The sequence below is a fragment of the Podarcis cretensis genome, assembly GCF_951804945.1.
Source record: "Podarcis cretensis genome assembly, chromosome: 8".
Taxonomy (NCBI): domain Eukaryota; kingdom Metazoa; phylum Chordata; class Lepidosauria; order Squamata; family Lacertidae; genus Podarcis; species Podarcis cretensis.
In genome coordinates, this window is record NC_137177.1 from 51,594,571 (window position 1) to 51,613,329 (window position 18,759).

Genomic DNA, 18,759 nt, shown 5'->3' on the forward strand with positions numbered 1-18,759 from the left:
CACTATATTTACATGTGAGGATTTTTTATAAAAAACAACAACCAATAACAACACCTGGGTATATATGACTCACACTTTACTGCTTTTCTGTTTTGAAGTTCATTCATGCTCAGACCTGTGATAGTGGCAGTGCTAGCATCTCCACTTAGAACCAGGAGTGCCAACTTGCCCCCACAACTGTGGGTGCCAGGGATCATGGTGCTATGCAGCTGCATGGCCCTGGCACCGAAAATTGTGGGTGCCTGGCCCCTTCATGGGGAATTTTGTGGGTGCTTAGGCACCCAGGGTCCCAGGGTCCCAGGGAGTAGGCACCTATGCTTAGAGCTGAGATGGCCACTTGTTTTCTGATGGCCTAGAGACTGGCAACATCTGGACCTGGTGGGAAGGTATAGAATATGAGTGGCTCACAGTGTGAGGAACATCCCTCAGGTGTGTAGTTTATGTGCAGCCATTTTGAATGAGGCTGGCTTTGTATTTATGATGAGCCACTTCAAAGGGCTGTACATTCTAGCCAGAAAATAGTCAAGTCAATCCAGTACTTGAAATTGCTTGTACATCACAGCACTAAGAACTGGACTGGAGTATCTTCCCTCTGATTCTTTTACTTGTACAGAATATTTGAAGGTGTCCAAGATAACAACAAAATAGGTTTTGCACACATGAATGAACAAATGATTTGAATGAAGAAGGCTTTTTTCATGTGTACCATGGAAAGCCCTTTTCCATGTCCATCATGATCCACTGAGAATGTCCTATTGATTATTCCAGTTCTGTGCCATATTCACATCTTAGGGATAAACTAGCCACCTTGAGCACCCTTGGATGGAAAACTGGAGTTTAAATTTACCATGTTGAATAATAAACAAACAATATGAAATGGTTGTGAAAAGGACGTCCCATTTAGTTTGCTATTTTTCATAGCAACCTATTCAGTTCAGGACTATGGCACTGAGTTAGGATTAAAAACAAAGAACAGAAACACATTTTTCACCCTTGCTTGCTTCTCAATGTAAATCACCCCTCAACATTGCTATTTGCCGGGGGTGGGTGGAGGAAGAAACATACAGGTATGGAAACCTTCCTTTTTCCCACCTCCTTTGAAAATTTTGTGTGACTTGCAAACAGCTTAATGAGATTAAAATAAAAAAACAAAACCAACCCAACCAAATGTTTTGAACATTTCCCCCTAGAAGCCAGTAAGAGCTTATCATTGTGAAGGGAAGGTGATTTAATCTCGACATGGATTGGATCTGTGGTCTAATTTTATATACAGTTCCTATTGTCGTTTTGATACTTTCGGCATGCTGCTTCTCCCTATAAATAGACAGTTTCCTTCCAAAGGAAATGAAACTGTTTGAAATAGAAGGGCCTGTGTTTCTTTGAAATTCATGTGCAATTGTTGGTACGTTATAATATAAGGAAGGCCTTTGACAAAATTCCACATGGATATCTTTAATCTTGGTTTCCTACACAGGCATGTGAAAATGAACACAAAAGACTTTTACAAACCAAAGTAGCAGCCAGTTTGCCAGCAGGTAAATTTCTCTTGCAAAGGGCCAGTCAGGATTTGGGAGGAAGTTTCTTTGCCTTCCTTGATCAATTTTTTTTCTTTTTAAATCAAGTGATATGCTTGATTTTATTGCCGAGGTAGTTGTACAGGTCAGTGATGTATAGTAGCGATTTCTTGAATATATTAAAACTCTTCAGGCTAGATTCTCCGCAATTGTTATCTGGCACAACTTCAATAGAGAATGATTGGACAGCTGCCATTCTACACCAGTGGAAATGTTGTCCTTTAGTGTTTGTGTGTGTGTGTGGGGGTAGTGCTCTTCTCCTCTCCATACAGAGCAAAGGGCATAGACAATTCATCACATGTATACTGTGGCGGTAATTATTCAGTGATGGTGGCAGTGATCTTAAAGGGAAGCTTTCAAGTATACTTCTCACCCTGTGGCAAAGCCATGGTGTTCCTAGTGAGCATTGCTTTGTGATAATTCTTTGTGGGGTGGGAAATGCCTGGATGGTAACCAGTGTCATTTGCAACATAGGGTTGGAAATACAAGATGTGGCAAACATTTAATTAATTAATTAAAAAACCCCCATTCATATCTGGCTTTCAAAGAAATATCATGAGACTCTGCAGAACAATTAGACAATGGAAAAATGTGACAATAAAAACTATCAATAAAACAGCAAAACATAACTCTTGATTACAGTAACCAAGGATGCCAGGAGCTGGTATTAACAGCCAGGCCAAAGCATGGGTGCTGTGTATCAGTATCAGTATCAGTATCAAACTTTATTTCGGTCACATATCAGCATAAGATAAAACATATGGATAAACGAAACACATAAGACTTAAAACAGGTAAGGGATAAAAGCTAATAATTAAAAGGTGATGATACCATAAATAACTTAAAAAGATAAAAACAAGTACAGATGGTTGTAAGCGACTTTAAGGGAGGGAACCATCTTTCTATCCCTTTAAATAATTTGTCCAGTTTCTCAGCATCCTATTGCAATTAAAATGTTCATGAACATTCCAGGACTTCCGGTCGGCGCCAGCGCTTAATGGCGGTCCGAGCCTCGAGCTCCGAGGCAGGACTGCTTCGTTAGTTCGGGTCTTACCCGCTACGGCAAGCGGGGGACCCCTAAAATCACAGGCGCGGAGCCTGTGAACAAAGGAGATTCGGTGGGCACCTTTCGCGCCCCCCGGCACTGTGAGGGAGCCTTTTTAAAGGCTTCTGAGCGGCATCGGGGTAAGCGCGGTGCTGAGAGTCGTCACCCAGCTAGCGGAGTGAAGCCGCGTCGCCATGAGCGGAGAGCGCCGATTCCTTCCTGCAATTGGAATTTGACCACAGCACCCGTGAGTAAGATTGGAAAAGTAACGGGACATTAAAATATGAAATTCGGCTGAAAACGGGAAAGGCATAAATTAAGGAAGTCTGCCTCCCCGGAACTGCAGAAGAGATAAGGCAACGAAAATCAAGCTGCATTTAAAGGGAACCTTTCTATTTTTTTAAGCTGTCAAACTGACATCGGACTTAAAACTTCCCCCCAGATTGGCAGGAGGAGGGGGGAAGGGATTGGAACGCTGTCAACCTGCTGGAAAATTATTGGAAAATTAAGATCTTCCATTGCCAAATTCCCCTGGGTCGGGCTGCCCAAATAAGGCACCGGGACGTGGACTGTCAAACTTTGAGAAGCGGGGGTTTGCTTGTAACAAAGTTATCGGACCTTAGAATTATTCTGTTGTATTTTGGCCACATAGAAGATAGAGACGTTACAGCTTGGATATTGGAATCTTTTGGCTACTGTTATACTTCCTTGCTTCTTTGTTTCTCTTTATCCTTGCCATTTGGATACAATTGAATGCTCCCTCTAGAGGGTCTCAAGTGAAACTGTTGCACTGGGAAAAGTAACAGTGGGATTTTCCACTTGGAAATCAACTCTGTGAAAACGACCTTGAGGATATGAGTGCCCCTACAGAAGAGATAGTAACAAGGCTGAAAGCAAAACAATCTCACAAGAAAAGGGGCTCTATATCAGGAACTGTCTCAGCTGCACAGGAAAAAACATCAGCTTCCATGGATCCTATGACTCAGGCACTACTTAAAATAAATCAATCCCTGGAAGCACTGACAAAGCTATCGACAGAGAACTCTAAAAAATTAACTGAGTTGACAACAAGATTGGATGTGAATACAGCTAGTGTTAAATCTAACACAGATTCTATAAATAGATTAATTCAGGAAAATTCAGAAACACGAAAGATTGCAGAAAGTGCAAAAATAACGGCTGAAGAGACAAGGGAAAAGTTTGGGCCTATTATTAAAAAAGTGAATGAGCATGATGCAGCCCTCTCCTTACTGGAACTTCAACGTAAAGAGAAGAACTTAAAACTTAGATTGGTGCCTGAAGGGGAAGGGGACAACCTTGTGAAATTTCTTACAGAGAATATTATAACTTTTTGGCAGGAGGAATGGGAGGAAGAGGATGAACTTGAGATAACATCAGCTTTTCGATTGGGTAGAAAGCAGGATAAAAAACCAAGGGATTGTTTAATTACACTGAGATCAAAAGAAGAAAGAGATAAAATATTGAATCTGCATTATCAGAAGGCATTGGTGATCCAAAATTGTCAGATACAGATTTTTAAGGACATCCCCAAATACATTTTAGAGGTGAGAACATATTATAAAAGCCTAGCAGATCTGCTGAAGAAAAACACCATACCATTCAGATGGGAGTTTCCACAAGGATTGTCCTTTAACTTTAAAGGAAGGAAGATTAAAATAAAAACAATTCAGGACAAAGAACAATTTCTGGAGAGATACCTGGAGGATTTGCAGAAAGGAACCGTGGAGGAGAGGGAACTGCCTGATATAGCAAATTTGTCATTTGGACTTTTACCACCACCATCGGAGGAAGAGCAGAAGCTTGGAGCAGTTGGAGGAACAGCTACTTAAATACTTAAATACAAAATGTCTCTGCAACTCCTTAGTTGGAACTGTAACGGTTTGAACCTTCCTCGGAAAAGACGACAGGTTTTTCACATTCTGAAGAAAGAACAATTGGATATAATATGTTTGCAAGAAACCCATATTGCCAGGATACACAGGAAATTACTGATAAATAAGAGACTTGGTCAAGAATTTATCTCATCAGACAAAGTAAAGAAAAGAGGTGTGGTGATCTATGCAAAGGAAAAGCTGGTTCCAAAATTGATATTTAAAGATGAACAAGGAAGATACCTGGCAATTGAAATACAAATCCAAGGAGAAAAGATACTAATTGTGGGAGTTTATGCCCCAAATGAAGGGAAGGCCGAATTCTTCAGGAAGTTGCATGAGACATTAGTTGACTTTTTAGATTATAAAATCCTAATGATGGGAGATATGAATGGAGTTGTCTCAACAAATATGGACAAAGCACAGAGACAAGTGATTTCAAAAGAAGGGAGACTACCAAAGATCTTTTTCGAAATGACCGAAACAATGGACTTGATTGATATTTGGAGAACAAAGAATCCTCTAGAGAGGGAGGGAACTTTCTTCTCTGAAGCAAAAATGACATGGACAAGAATAGACCAAATTTGGATTTCTAGCAGTCTGGCGCCAAGAACAAAAAAAGTAGAAATATGTCCAAAAACGTGCTCCGACCATAACGCGGTGAAGATGGAGATGAAACTAACAACAACTGGATCCTTTAGATGGAGAATGAATGACACCCTACTTAAGGATGAAGAGATCCACAAGAAGGCCCTTAAAACATTAAAAGATTACTTTGAGATCAACAGGAAAACAGATGTGGAAAAAAGAATAATCTGGGACGCAAGCAAAGCCGTGATGCGAGGTTTCCTAATTCAACAAAATTCTATAAAGAGGAAGCAACAAAATGAGAAGAAGGAAAAAATTTTAGAAAAAATAAAAGAAGGAGAGAAGAAGTTGAGGTCTAAACCAAAGTCCCATGAGATTTTGAGAGAAATAAAGTTTTATCAGATGCAGTACATGGAGCTTATGAACCAACAAATAGAATGGAAGATAAAGCAAATGAGACAAAGAACTTTTGAATCAGCGGATAAATGTGGGAAACTTCTGTCATGGCAATTGAAAAAAAGGCAGAAAATGAATACTGTAACAAGTCTAGAAATGGATGGAAAAATTATCCACAAACCTAATGAGATTAACAATTGTTTTCAAAGTTTTTTTAATAAATTGTATGCACAAGGGCCAATCAACGAACAAGAAATAGAAGAATTCATCAGAAAATACGGTCTACCAAAAATTCCAGAACAAAGTAAAAGGATCTTAAATGAGGAAATAACAGAACAAGAAATAGAGGGTGCCATTCAAAACATGAAATTGGGAAAATCACCAGGACCAGATGGCCTGACGGCCAAATACTACAAAATGCTGAAAGAATGGCTGATACAACCATTGAAGGAAGTTTGCAATGAAATTTTGAAGGGGAAAAAGGCACCTGAATCGTGGAAAGAGGCTTTCATCTCACTTATACCGAAGACAGAGACTGAGAAGAACCAGGTTAAAAACTACCGCCCTATATCTTTACTCAATGTGGATTACAAAATTTTTGCAGACATTTTGGCAAAAAGATTGAAAAGAGTGTTAGTAGAAGAGATTCATAAGGACCAAACAGGCTTTCTCCCAGGTAGACATATGTCAGACAATGTGAGAAACATTATAGACATTTTGGAGCTGCTGGACGTTGATATTAACAGGAAAGCAGTTTTGATTTTTGTGGACGCGGAGAAAGCCTTTGACAACATTTGTTGGACCTTTATGAAAAAGAATCTCCAAGGGATGGGGGTAGGCCAAGGTTTTGAAAACGGTATAGGTGCAATATATTCTCAACAAAAGGCCAAATTAATTGTAAATAACGTGGTAACAGAAGAAATACCTATAGAAAAAGGTACACGACAGGGTTGCCCAATATCCCCTTTGCTTTTTATATCAGTCCTGGAGGTTTTGTTAAACATGATCAGAAAGGACCAGTTGGTTAAAGGAGTTCAGGTCGGAGTTAGACACTACAAATTAAGAGCATTTGCAGACGATCTGGTATTGACTTTGCAACAGCCAGACACTAGTACTAAAAGAGTATTAGAACTAATTGATATATTTGGTCAAGTAGCAGGTTTTAAATTGAATAGATAAAAAACGAAAGTGTTGGAAAAAAAACTTAACAATGGAAGAAAGAGAGAGTTTTCAGAATGAAACAGGCTTGGAAATAACAAAAAGGGTAAAGTACCTGGGGGTAAACTTAACATCCAAGAATGTGAACTTATTTAAGGATAATTATGAAAAATGTTGGTCAGAAGTTAAAAAGGATCTGGAAATATGGTCAAGGTTGAAACTTTCCTTGTTAGGCCGAATTGCTACTATTAAGATGAATGTATTGCCTAGAATGCTGTTTTTATTCCAGACGTTACAGATTGTGGACAAGATGGACTGTTTCAAGAAGTGGCAGAAAGATATATCAAAATTTGTCTGGCAGGGCAAAAAGCCCAGAATTAAATTTAAGATTTTAACTGATGCAAAGGATAGAGGGGGGTTTGCCCTGCCGGACTTAAGACTTTATTATGAATCAGCAGCTTTCTGCTGGTTGAAACACTGGCTACTTCTTGAGAACACTGACATTTTGGATCTGGAAGGGTACGACAATAGTTTTGGTTGGCATGCATACTTATGGTACGACAAGGTAAAGGTGTATAAAAGCTTTAAAAACCATATTGTAAGGAAAGCATTGTATAACGTTTGGATTAGATACAAAGATTTGTTGGAAAGTAAAACCCCCAGGTGGGTGTCACCAATGGAAGCTAGGGAAGTAAAAAAACTCAACATGGATTCTAAATGGCCAAAATATCATGAGATTTTAGAATACGATGGCGAAAGGGTGAAACTTCAGAGTTATGAGAAACTAAAGCCTAAGGTTCGAGACTGGTTGCATTACCATCAGATAAATGAGACGTTTAAACAGGACAGGAAAATAGGATTTCAGAAAGAGAAGTCAAAACTAGAAACAGAATTGTTGGAACCCAATACTAAGAACTTATCAAAAATGTATAACTTGCTGTTAAAATGGAATACACAGGATGAAATGGTGAAATCAGCTATGATTAAATGGGCACAAGATATCGGTCATGATATTATGTTTGCTGACTGGGAACAGTTATGGACCACCGGTATTAAATTTACTGCATGTAATGCCTTAAAAGAAAATATTATGAAAATGATCTACCGATGGTACATGACCCCAGTCAAGCTTGCAAAAATATATCATTTGCCTAATAATAAATGCTGGAAATGTAATGAGACTGAAGGCACTTTTTACCACCTTTGGTGGACCTGCCCAAAGGTTAAAGCTTTCTGGGAAATGATCTATAATGAAATTAAGAAGGTCCTTAAGTGGACCTTTCCTAAGAAACCAGAGGCTTTCCTTTTGGGCATGGTGGGCCAAATGGTGCCAAGGAAGGATAGGAATTTCTTTATGTATGCCACTACAGCAGCAAGAATTCTACTGGCAAAGTATTGGAAGACGCAAGAACTACCTACTCTGGAAGAATGGCAAACAAAGGTGATCGACTTTATGGGACTGGCCGAGATGACGGGCAGAATCCGGGACCAGGGGAAAGAGACAATGGAAGAGGACTGGAAGAAATTCAAAATATATCTTAAAAATAATTGTAAAATTGAGGAATGTTAAGATGTCAGGGGGTAAGAAGTAAAGAATTGCAGCAGTAAATAAAAAACTTAAGAAATTTTTGATGAAAGGGAATTAAGACAATGGACCTAAGGGTTGCTAAAGAATTATTAAATAAGGATGCAGGGTTGGGGAGGTATGGGGAAGTCAAAGAAAAAAGGGCATGAACCGATGAGCTTGAAGTTATACTGTTTTATATTGTTCTTTATTATTTGTGTGGAAAATTAATAAAAATTATTATAAAAAAAAAAAAATGTTCATGAACATTCCATGGCGCCTCTGTAGCTCAGCTTTGTTGAACCAATCCCTCCCTCTCCCTCTCCCTCTCCCTCTCCCTCTCCCTCTCCCTCTCCCTCTCCCTCTCCCTCTCCCTCTCTGTGTGTGTGTGTTTTGTTGGGGCAGGGGTTGTTTCAGTATTGTCAAATCAACTGAGGGCCTGGGATCTATAACCTCTTGTTTTAATACAGTAATTGATGCAGGATGACTGTGTGTTCAAGTGCTTGTCCAGTAGTCACATGCTAGGAAAGTTCAGGATGTACCTGTAGCTTATTCTCTCCTTATGGAGGGATAAAGCTTTCCTAAAGAGCTTGACCTTGCACTTCCCAAACAAGCCATGCCTCAGTGGATATTTTCCAGGCTTTATACCAGGGGGACAACTCTGAATTCTCTACAAGTATCTAAATTATACTCTTCCTGTCACCACCAGAGTCAGAACATCTCCAGATTCTGAGAAAATAAAACCTTGGATAATTTAGTCATGTACCACCCAGGGCTCAGCAATCTCATCTATACTTGAAATGGAATGCTGTAAAAGTGTGGGTGCAGCAAGTATTCCGGAACAAGAGGCACTGACTTCTTCTGTGTCTGCTGAGTTGAGTTGCTTTGAGCCTATTGTATTCCTTTTATATATATATATATAATATTCATTGGTGTTTCAAAAAGTTACAAGAATAAAAAAGAAAGAAAAAGAAAAACAGAAAATACAAGATACAAAATAAATAAATAAATAAATAAAAACAATTAAAAACAAATCCATCTTTCCATATCTTATCTATCATTTGCTTGTTTCCTTGACCTCCTCGCACCTCCCTTTTTTGTATTCTAGTTCATTAGTTGTTTCAGCAAATCCTTTCCTTCTGTTTTTATCTTACTAATTTATCTTAATATATTGTAACTTTACATTCTGACCTGTTAACAATCCATTTTTACTTAATCCTTTATAACATTACTGCTAAAACCACATAGCTTCATTCCAACATCCTTCTAACATTCCTTAATTTTACAATGTTTCTGTAGATAGACTTTAAATTTCTTCCAGTCTTCTTCTACCGACTCTTCTCCCTGGTCTCGGATTCTGCCAGTCATTTCCGAGCCTATTGTATTCCACTGATTTTGACTGATGCTTCTTGTGTTTCTTTCCCTCCGCTCATGGATCCCACAGGGTCACCTCCACATAGCCCAGGTGCCACAAGGAGAGCAGGTCCAGATCACGCAAGACAGCGAGGTGAGTCACAGACTGAGTGGCCAGCTGGGCAAAACCTGTTCTGCAGTTGTAGTGATCTTACAATTCTTAGTATGGCTAAAATGTTGATACAGTGGTGCCCCGCAAGACGAACGCCTCGCAAGACGGAAAACCCACTAGACGAAAGGGTTTTCCGTTTTGGAGGCGCTTCGCAAAACGGATTTCCCTATGGGCTTGCTTTGCAAGACGAAAATGTCTTGCGAGTTCCTGCGGGTTTCCCCCTCTTTCCCCCCCTTTTCCTAAGCCCTAAGCCACTTATCAGCTGATCCGCTGATAAGCCGCTTATCAGCTGATCCGCTAAAAGCCGCTAAACCGCTAATAGCGCTAATCCGCTAAGCTGTCAATGGGCTTGCTTCGCAAGACGAAAAAACCGCTATACGAAGAGCCTCACGGAACGGATTAATTTCGTCTTGCGAGGCACCACTGTAGAGGGAGGCAACAAGGATGAGGTTAAACTTATGGCATTGTAAAGGAAAGCAGCACATTCCAGTCCTAGGCATGCACCATTGAAATTAAGATATGTAGGACATTGCATATGCCCTTAGTTTATTCTCCCCACCCTTGGTTTCCAGCTGTATTAAAAACACAGCAGGATGAACCAAGAATCACATTCCACTTTATACATTTTTATACACAGATCCACACTTCTTTATAATGTAATGTATGAGCATTCATGCAGGGGTTTCCTTTTCAGCTCAGTACACATGACTAGAAGCTGATCTGTATTTGTGTCTTCAGCTATTTTTGCTTAAAAGGTGAAAGTAGGGAAGAAGTGCCAGAAGCTGCTCTAAAACTATGTGTATTCAGAACTAGCCGTGGATAGCCTAATGATAGTTACTCTGGATCTCATGTGGTGCTGAGGAAACTCCAGAGAGGCTTTGTCTCTTGCGATGTTAACAAATTACGGGAAGAGTCTGTTCCTGCACGCCCATATGACTTAAGAGGGAGTTGTCTTGGACATGAAGGAAAGCAGGATCAGGTCCTTCTTTCATCCATGTGGATAGAAAACATCTGGATTGGAGTTTATTCCAGTTTATCCTCCATTCCTTTGGATGGAAGCAGAATAGTTGCTGACAGCATGAAAAGGATGACAACTGACTACCCCCCTCTTAGAGGAATACTCATTTTGCCTCTTACATGTGAAAAATCTATGGGAAATTACCTTTCCCCCTTTCCCCTTGCCTTGTTTCAGGCAGCTACTAAGAGCGTAATTGCAGATTGCATAGAAATGTCTTCCTGTGCTTCATTTCTTCCTTTATGCTTCTAGACCCAGAGGCTTCTCCCAAAATCGGCTGCAGCATTTAGAATCTTTTATAACTGATGTCTTTTGTGACTTCCATAATGGAGCCCCTGTTTGCCTGTGGAACTGAGTTTTGACAAAAAGAAGAGAAATAGTTGCTAGCTAATAGAAATGACAGCCCCAGTATAGCAAATATTGTATCCATTTAGGAGAGTTGCATTCTGTTCCAGCCAAAGCTGTGCCATATTACTCTGCTAATTTTAGGCTGATAGACATTTTGATTTTAGGTATGTCTACGTGTTTGCAAATCTGAGCAAATAAACAAAGGATGCTATTGCTTAAAAGCTAGAACAAACAACAACACTGTATGTTGATCAGCCATGCTTTCCAGAGAATCACCAGCAGGGCTTTGCACAGTTTGCAATGCATGAACAGAGAAATTCCTGTTGGGTATAGTTTATAGCACCCTGAAGTTCTCGGCTTTTATTAAAAGCAACAATGAAGTTTCTAGCCCTCATGGCTGCAAATAAAGTTCAAAAACTTATGAGGAATGGTAGATAAAGCCTTAGAAAACAGAAGCAGTCTGAGTAGTTGTGATGTGAAGCTGCACTCGTTCTAACCTCCTCATAGCAGGTAGCAAAAACTGAACACTTAATTCAGGCAGTGACAAAAGTCTGGTGCCCCCGCTTTGGGGGGACATGCAGCTGTGCTTGGGAATAGTTGCTTAGAGCTGGGAGATTTGTGGTGGGTTTTTAAAAAAGTATTTTAATTTTCATTGACTACCAAATGCTTGGGAGGAGAGATAGGCTATGGCAGAATAGAGACCCATAAGAGAATGAGCAGGATGGGAAGTTGAGAATTTAAAATTACAGTTAAAATGTTGTATAATACCACTGTAGTTGAAAAGTGAGTAGGACCTAAATAAATAAATCAGCTCATTTGCTTAGTTTATTTAGATGCACCATTCTTGATGCAGAATATAGACATTTATAGCCATTAGCCCTGTCCATGGGGAGGATAGCTTTGTGTATATAAAACAAGGGTTTTATATGGTTCTTACTGCCAGGCACGATAATTCACTTCTAAAACTGGGTGAATTTCCTTAAGTAAAGTAATGAAGAACACTAATAAGGTACAGAAATATGCCCTTTTTGCAGTTCTGCCTTCCTCTTAATTCCTGGCTTACATTTAATGTATATTTTTTCCCCCCAGGGTAACTTGCAGATACATCAGGTTCATGTCGGACAAGATGGCCAGGTAGGGATTCACCTCTTGAATGAACTTCTAAGAAGCATTTGTGATCTTGTTGGTGGGAAGCACACTTTTCCTACATCCCCCTGAGACTAGGCAGTGGGTTTTTTTTTATGTAAACAAATTTGAAATGTAATCCAGCCTGTAGCAAATGTGCCTGTCTGACATCCTTCTGTCAGTATATCTTAAAACTTCCTTGAGTGCTGGTTGCCCTGGTGTTTTGCTGAATGGAAAGGATGTTCCTCCTTCCTTATCATCGGCTGTCAGCATGGCCAGATGTGATCAACAAACTCTCCAGACATGGGGATGTTTGATGCTAAGATGATAACGGACACTTGACTTAATCACCATCGTGAGAAAGAGAAGCCTTTCTACATCTGCTTTCATTTATTTCAGTAACTGCAAACTTTTTTCTGTAATTCTCAGATGCTTGGGGATATGGTTAGGGATTCTGCACATGCTTAAACAGCTCTCTTCTTACTGTTTTATATGTCCCAGAGTAGTTCCGTGACTGTGGTGAGTCTTTTTACCAAGGGAACTTCCCGTCAATAGCTTAAAGTATGAACATACCCTCACAAGGACCTTTGAACCTAGTCCATAAAACTATAATGTGCAGAATTGTCTTAAGATTATGCAGATGTATGGCACAAGGTGCTAGAAAATCTTACCTAGGAAATATTAACCCAGAGAAAAGATAGCCAAGCTCCAGTCTGCAGAAGTGCTTGTAGTATCAGCTTCTCTGGTGTCACCAGTTGTGTGTCTTCCTCCATTCTCTCTCTCTCTCTCTCCCCCCCCCCCCCGCACCCTTATAATTTTTTTGTCCTGGTAGTTGCTTTGGATTTAGGTCTTGTTTTTCTGGCATGATAGTCCATGGAACCAACAAAATCCTGCCAAAAAGAACTCTCTCTACCTCCACATGTGTTCTATTAGCTCAACGTTTCATATTTCAGTGCATGTTTAATAGAAATACCAAACTGCAGAAATAATTAAACGTCGTATTTTAGCTAATGGAGTGTATACAAGTCTTCAGAACAATGGGAGGGTTCAGTTCTTGGCAACAGATATAGATTCTCCCAGAGGTTTCCTCATTGTCTGTCTTTGTTCTTGTTTGACCTCCATCTACTCTCCTGCTGCTGCCCAAACCTCCCCCTCCCCACTCTTCTTCCTAATGCTGAACTTCAGGGAGTGACCAGGCCCCACAGGTATTGGATGTGTCCATCCTACACAAGGCATGTGGAGATAAGCCCTCAATGTCCTGTACAAGGAGGAGAGCAGAGCATGTTAATAAATGCCTTCCACTTATTTTCTCTGCCATTTCCTTTGTGCAGCCCAGCAACAGTCCACCTCTTCTAATAACAGAAAATTTAGCATGACTCTAGAAAAAATAAATAAAAAAAATGCAGGGACACGGGTGGCGATGTGGGTAAAACCTCAGTGCCTAGGACTTGCCGATCGTATGGTCGGCGGTTTCGAATCCCCGCAGCGGGGTGAGCTTTATAAGGTAAAGGTAAAGGTACCCCTGCCTGTACGGGCCAGTCTTGACAGACTCTAGGGTTGTGCGCTCATCTCACTCTAGAGGCCGGGAGCCAGCGCTGTCCGCAGACACTTCCGGGTCACGTGGCCAGCGTGACGAAGCTGCTCCGGCGAACCGGCACCAGAGCAGCACACGGAACGCCGTTTACCTTCCCGCTAGAAAGCGGTACCTATTTATCTACTTGCACTTAATTGTGCTTTCGAACTGCTAGGTGGGCAGGAGCTGGGACCGAACGATGGGAGTTCACCCCGCCACGGGGATTTGAACCGCCAACCATGCGATCGGCAAGTCCTAGGCGCTGAGGTTTTACCCACAGTGCCACCCGCATCCCCAAACCGCTTGATAGCGGGAAGGTAAACGGCGTTTCCATGTGCTGCGCTGGTGCCGGTTTGCCAGAGCAGCTTCGTCATGCTGGCCATGTGACCCGGAAGTGTCTGCAGACAGCAATGGCTCCCGGCCTCTTAAGTGAGTTGAGCGCACAACCCTAGAGTCGGACACGACTGGCCCGTACGGGCAGGGGTACTTTTACCTTTACCTAGAAAAATAGAAGTTGGCTAAAGACATTAGATTTTCCAGCCTGCTCAGAGTTTGCTCGCAAATTCCGGCAGGGGTACCTTTACCTTTACCTAAAGACATTAGATTTTCCAGCCTGCTCAGAGTTTGCTCGCAAATTCCGGCTTTTCAGAAATTGGAAATCAATGGTAGGGAGACTTAATGCCCGCCGGAGCACTCTTCCATTGTCTTCTGAGACAGATGGATGCCAGCCAGCCAGCCAACCAACCAACCAACCAACCAGATTTAGTGAGCTCCACCTCTTCAATCTTGAGCAAGAGGTGGAATCTGCATCTGCATAGAGCTTTCAAAAGATTTCCTGAGAGCAGGGAGAACAGGGAAGAGAAAAACGTGTTGAAACTGTGTGTCTGGTGTTCCTAGATGGAAGCACCGAGTGCTTTGAAAAAGATCCCCTTTTGTGGTGTTTGAGGATGGATTGATGCGGGGTGTGTGAATGAGAGAGAGAGAGTGCGCAAAAGCAAGCATGTGAAGTGGTGATGCATCACCTCAGTTTCTCAGCACTCACAGTGTGGGGTGGGGATGAGCAAGAGCAAGGCTCTGTCTCGTCTACTTTCCTCACGCAGCTCCCAGCAGACTACAGCTTCTAAGGCAGAGCTTTGCAAACTTTTCATGTTGGTGACACACTTTTTAGACATGCATCATTTTGTGACACAGTAATTCAGTTTTACTAGCAAACTGGAGGTTAAGTTAGTCCTTTGCAGCCCTGGGAGGAGCGTAGGGAGCGTTTGTGCGAAACACCTACGTACTGTAGCTGACACACTAACGTGTCGCGACACACAGTTTGGAAAGCTCTGCTCTACACTACAGGAATACACACTTGATTTGAGGTGGGGTGGGGGAAATTTCCCCACCCTTCTGTAAACAGCCTGCTGTTAGCATGCAAATAAATGGGGAATCTGGTTGCAGAATCTGATCTTCCTACTCTCCAAATTTAGACTCCTTTTCTTCAGAATTAGGAAATGATTTGGTAGAAGTTTCACAGGCCTTCATTACCCTTGAAAGAAGGGTAAAGTGTTAGCTTATATACTTATCCAGGGCAAAATGTATTGACAAGTCTTGCTAAAACAGCTGCTTGTGGTGCCATAACAGATGCATGCTTCTATGCAACCTCTTGTTCATTTTAAGGAGGATTCTGCAGGATAAGATCCCAGATGATAATTGTCCCTGATGTGATGCTGTGAGGTCTGTGACATTTGGGTCTTCCTGCTGCACACAAGAGCTGAATTTACAGCATCTGTTCCCAGCATGATCTGCCATAGGAAGTTGAACAGTTGCTATGTGAAGTGCAGTGTGGACGAGTTAGTGTGTTCTAGTGACCTCACAGCCTTATCAGGAACTTCCAAATGCAGTTACCGTATTTTTCGCCCTATAGGACGCACTTTTTCCCCTCCAAAAATGAAGGGGAAATCTGTGTGTGTCCTATGGGGCGAATACAGGCTTTCGCTGAAGCTTGGAGAGCGAGAAGGGTCGGTGCGCACCGACCCCTCTCACTCTCCAGGCTTCAGGAAGCTATCAGCAAGCCTGGGGAGCCCGCGGGAGTTCCCGCAGAGCTCCCCACGCTGCAGATAGCAGCCTGCCGCCCGGCGCACAGGTTGCACTTAAGCAGAGCGCCCCTCGCGCCGGGCAGACATCCGCAGCGTCGGGAGCCCTGCAGGAGTTCCCGTGGGGCTCCCGACGCTGCGGATAGCAGCCTGGCGCGCGGGGTGCCCTTAAGCAGAGCGCCGCTCGTGCCGGGCAGACATCCGCAGTGTCGGGAGCCCTGCGGGAGTTCCCGCAGGGCTCCCTACGCTGCAGATAGCAGCCTGCCGCCCAGCGCGAGGGGCGCTCTGGGCAGACATCGGCCAGCCCCACAAGCTCGGGGGACAGCTGGGAGGTGCAGCGCCACCATACCGCTGTTCCCCGACCTGGTTTTGGGGGGGAAATAAAGGAAATCCCCCCCTTTATTCCCCCCCCAAAAAAACTAGGTGCATCCTATGGGACGGAGCGTCCTATGGGACGAAAAATATGGTATCTGTGGGAGGACAATCTGTACATCTTAGGGGAAGACTAAAGGGAAAAAACAAGGGGCCCACAAAGGATGTCTATTTTCTCTGCCAGTCGTTGCACTCTAGAAGCTGTTTATTTGCAATTAGCTTATGCCAAGAGGCAAATTTGCCTGTTCACAGAGAGATCCAACTATTCACAGAAAAGTCTCAAACCAGCCCTGTTTTAACATTAGCTTTTCATGATACGTGTCCCCTTCCTTCTCTTCAAATTATACTGATTGCATCTTGCATTTGATTCGTATCAAAGAGGCATCTCATTGGTTAGAGTTTGTTTAATACAGTATCTAGTTTTATCCTATAATAGCAAGTTTGTTGCAGATGTTGAAAAAAATAAATATACCAGCCTCACACTGTCATTTTTTAAAAATGAGACTTGCGTTGACTGACCAAGTTTAACATAACCAGTCCATGGGCTAGGAATATCTCCCTGGTTCAAAAAGAAAGCAAAAGCAAAACAGCCTTTGTTTTTCTCGTTGAAATAGCTTTCTGGTTTAATATACCGTATTTTTCGCTCTATAACACGCACCAGACCATAACACGCACGTAGTTTTTAGAGGAGGAAAACAAGAAAAAAAATATTCTAAACGAAATAGTGGATATATGATTTTTGTGGTTCATGCTGTGGCCACAGACATGTGATCTGACAGTGAGTTTGGAGTAGCCCAATGCAAAAATCCTGAGGATCCATGTGGATCCATGCTTTGTAACCACGGAGGAGGGAAGGAAGGGGAACCATGGATCCTCTGCTCACGACTGCAGCAGATACCTCCCGCCACCCGCAGGCATTCGCTCCATAACACGCACAGACATTTCCCCTTACTTTCTAGGAGGAAAAAAGTGAGTGTTATGGTGCAAAAAATACGGTATATGTTTTATTTTTCTGTTTGTGCAATGGTATATGGCGTCCAGGATTAAATGCAATGTCCTACACAGGAATAAAAAACAACCAAACAACCAAACGCCCTGTGGCAAATACATGTATTGGTCTTAATTGCAGAGTTGATCAGCACATGAAAAGTGTTAACTATTGCATACTCTCTTTACACTGTTCCTGCTTAATTCAGAGATCACCTTATTCCACCCCAAACTTGTTCAGCTACACAGCCTCTGATTTAAAAATATCTGTTGTGCTCCTTTTTTATTTTAATATTTTATTTAATATTTTAATATTTTATTTGAATTTATTAGCAGTTTTAGGCCACTCTTCTGTCCAAAGACCTTCAAAGTGGCTTACAGGATAAGAACAAAGAAACCAGATAACTAAACAGTAACCAACACATCTACTTAAATATAAGCAAGCAGCAGCACCAGAACAACCTGGAAAAAACCAGTTGCAACAACTAGCTAGGGATGTTGTAAATCATTCAAACATCCAACAGAACAAACTTAAATTTACAAAACAGGAGATTGCCTGTAGTATGGGAGTCTCATACAGATCTTCAAGCGGGGTGGGGGGGAGTGTTCTACAACTGGGCACTGCTACTGAAAAGGTTTTGTCCAATGCCTCTACTAGCAGCACATCTGGCAGTGGTGGGAAGAAGGCCTCTGCGTCCAAACCATACAGCTTGAAAGAGAGTGACCAACGTTTTGAGTTATGCTCAAAAATGAATTGGCAGAAACCCCACACTCATTCACACAATGTAGAGCGATGCTGAAACTACTGAGCTCTAGTTAGCTTCCAGACGTTGGCTGAAACATGCGTTCTGTTTTCGTGCATATCTGTTCAATAGAAGATTCTCCCTCATCAAATGTGCAAATTTCTACATAAAAAGTGAAGCTTGTGAGAATTTGGTTCAGCTTGAAACATTGTATAATTTCAGCTTTAAAAGATTGCTGCTTGCCCTGATATCTTCTTGATCAGGCAGTTAAAATAAATGCATGCACAGCTTTCAAAGTTTTTTTTCTTCTTCAGATTATGAAACATAAGGTTGCTAAGCACCCAAATGTAATCCTTTTAATTCTCTTTACTGATGGCTCAAGTTTGGTTTCTCTCGGGATGCAATTAGGTGGGTGCTTTCAATATAGGCCAGTTCAGTAATTTTTGTTTTGTAAATACTATCTTGACACTCACTCGTGGGGATAGTCTTTTATTATAATGTAGGAATGTTAATAATGTTTCTTGTGTTTTGGCCTTTTGTGGCATCCATGCCAAAGAGCTGATTCTGCTGGAATCTCTCTCGCTCTCCTGGGCCCTTCTGTTATTTGTGTGTGACCAACAGAGGGCAGTGCTAGTAAGATCTTTGTTGCACACTTTTCTAAAGGTTTGAAGAAACGGAGAGGAAACGGAGACCCTGGACACCTCCTGCATCCTCTAACTCCGTGTTAGGGGGACACAGGCATTCAGAAGGTGGTTGTTCCAGCTCCTCCAATGCCA

The 18,759-nt window shown here is 41.8% G+C and overlaps 1 protein-coding gene and 1 long non-coding RNA gene across 4 annotated transcripts in view; one reads left to right on the forward strand and one right to left on the reverse strand.

Moving 5' to 3' along the window:
* The window catches only part of BANP (BTG3 associated nuclear protein), a 156,864-nt gene that overhangs the window by 80,818 nt on the left and 57,287 nt on the right, over window positions 1–18,759 (forward strand). Inside the window, exons 10-11 of one of the 3 annotated variants that reach the window (XM_079988855.1) lie at window positions 9,662–9,724; window positions 12,195–12,239. In XM_079988855.1, the coding sequence (XP_079844981.1) occupies window positions 9,662–9,724; window positions 12,195–12,239 (108 nt within the window). Of the gene's footprint in view, window positions 1–1,474; window positions 2,532–9,652; window positions 9,725–12,194; window positions 12,240–18,759 lie in introns of those variants that run through there. The other 2 variants (XM_079988857.1, XM_079988856.1) reach the window with 2 other exon arrangements.
* LOC307223364 lies at window positions 13,561–14,543 on the reverse strand. Its single transcript, XR_013842080.1, has 3 exons — window positions 14,394–14,543; window positions 14,303–14,321; window positions 13,561–13,608 (listed from the first exon to the last, which is right to left on the reverse strand). It is a non-coding gene; the product is annotated as an uncharacterized lncRNA (long non-coding RNA).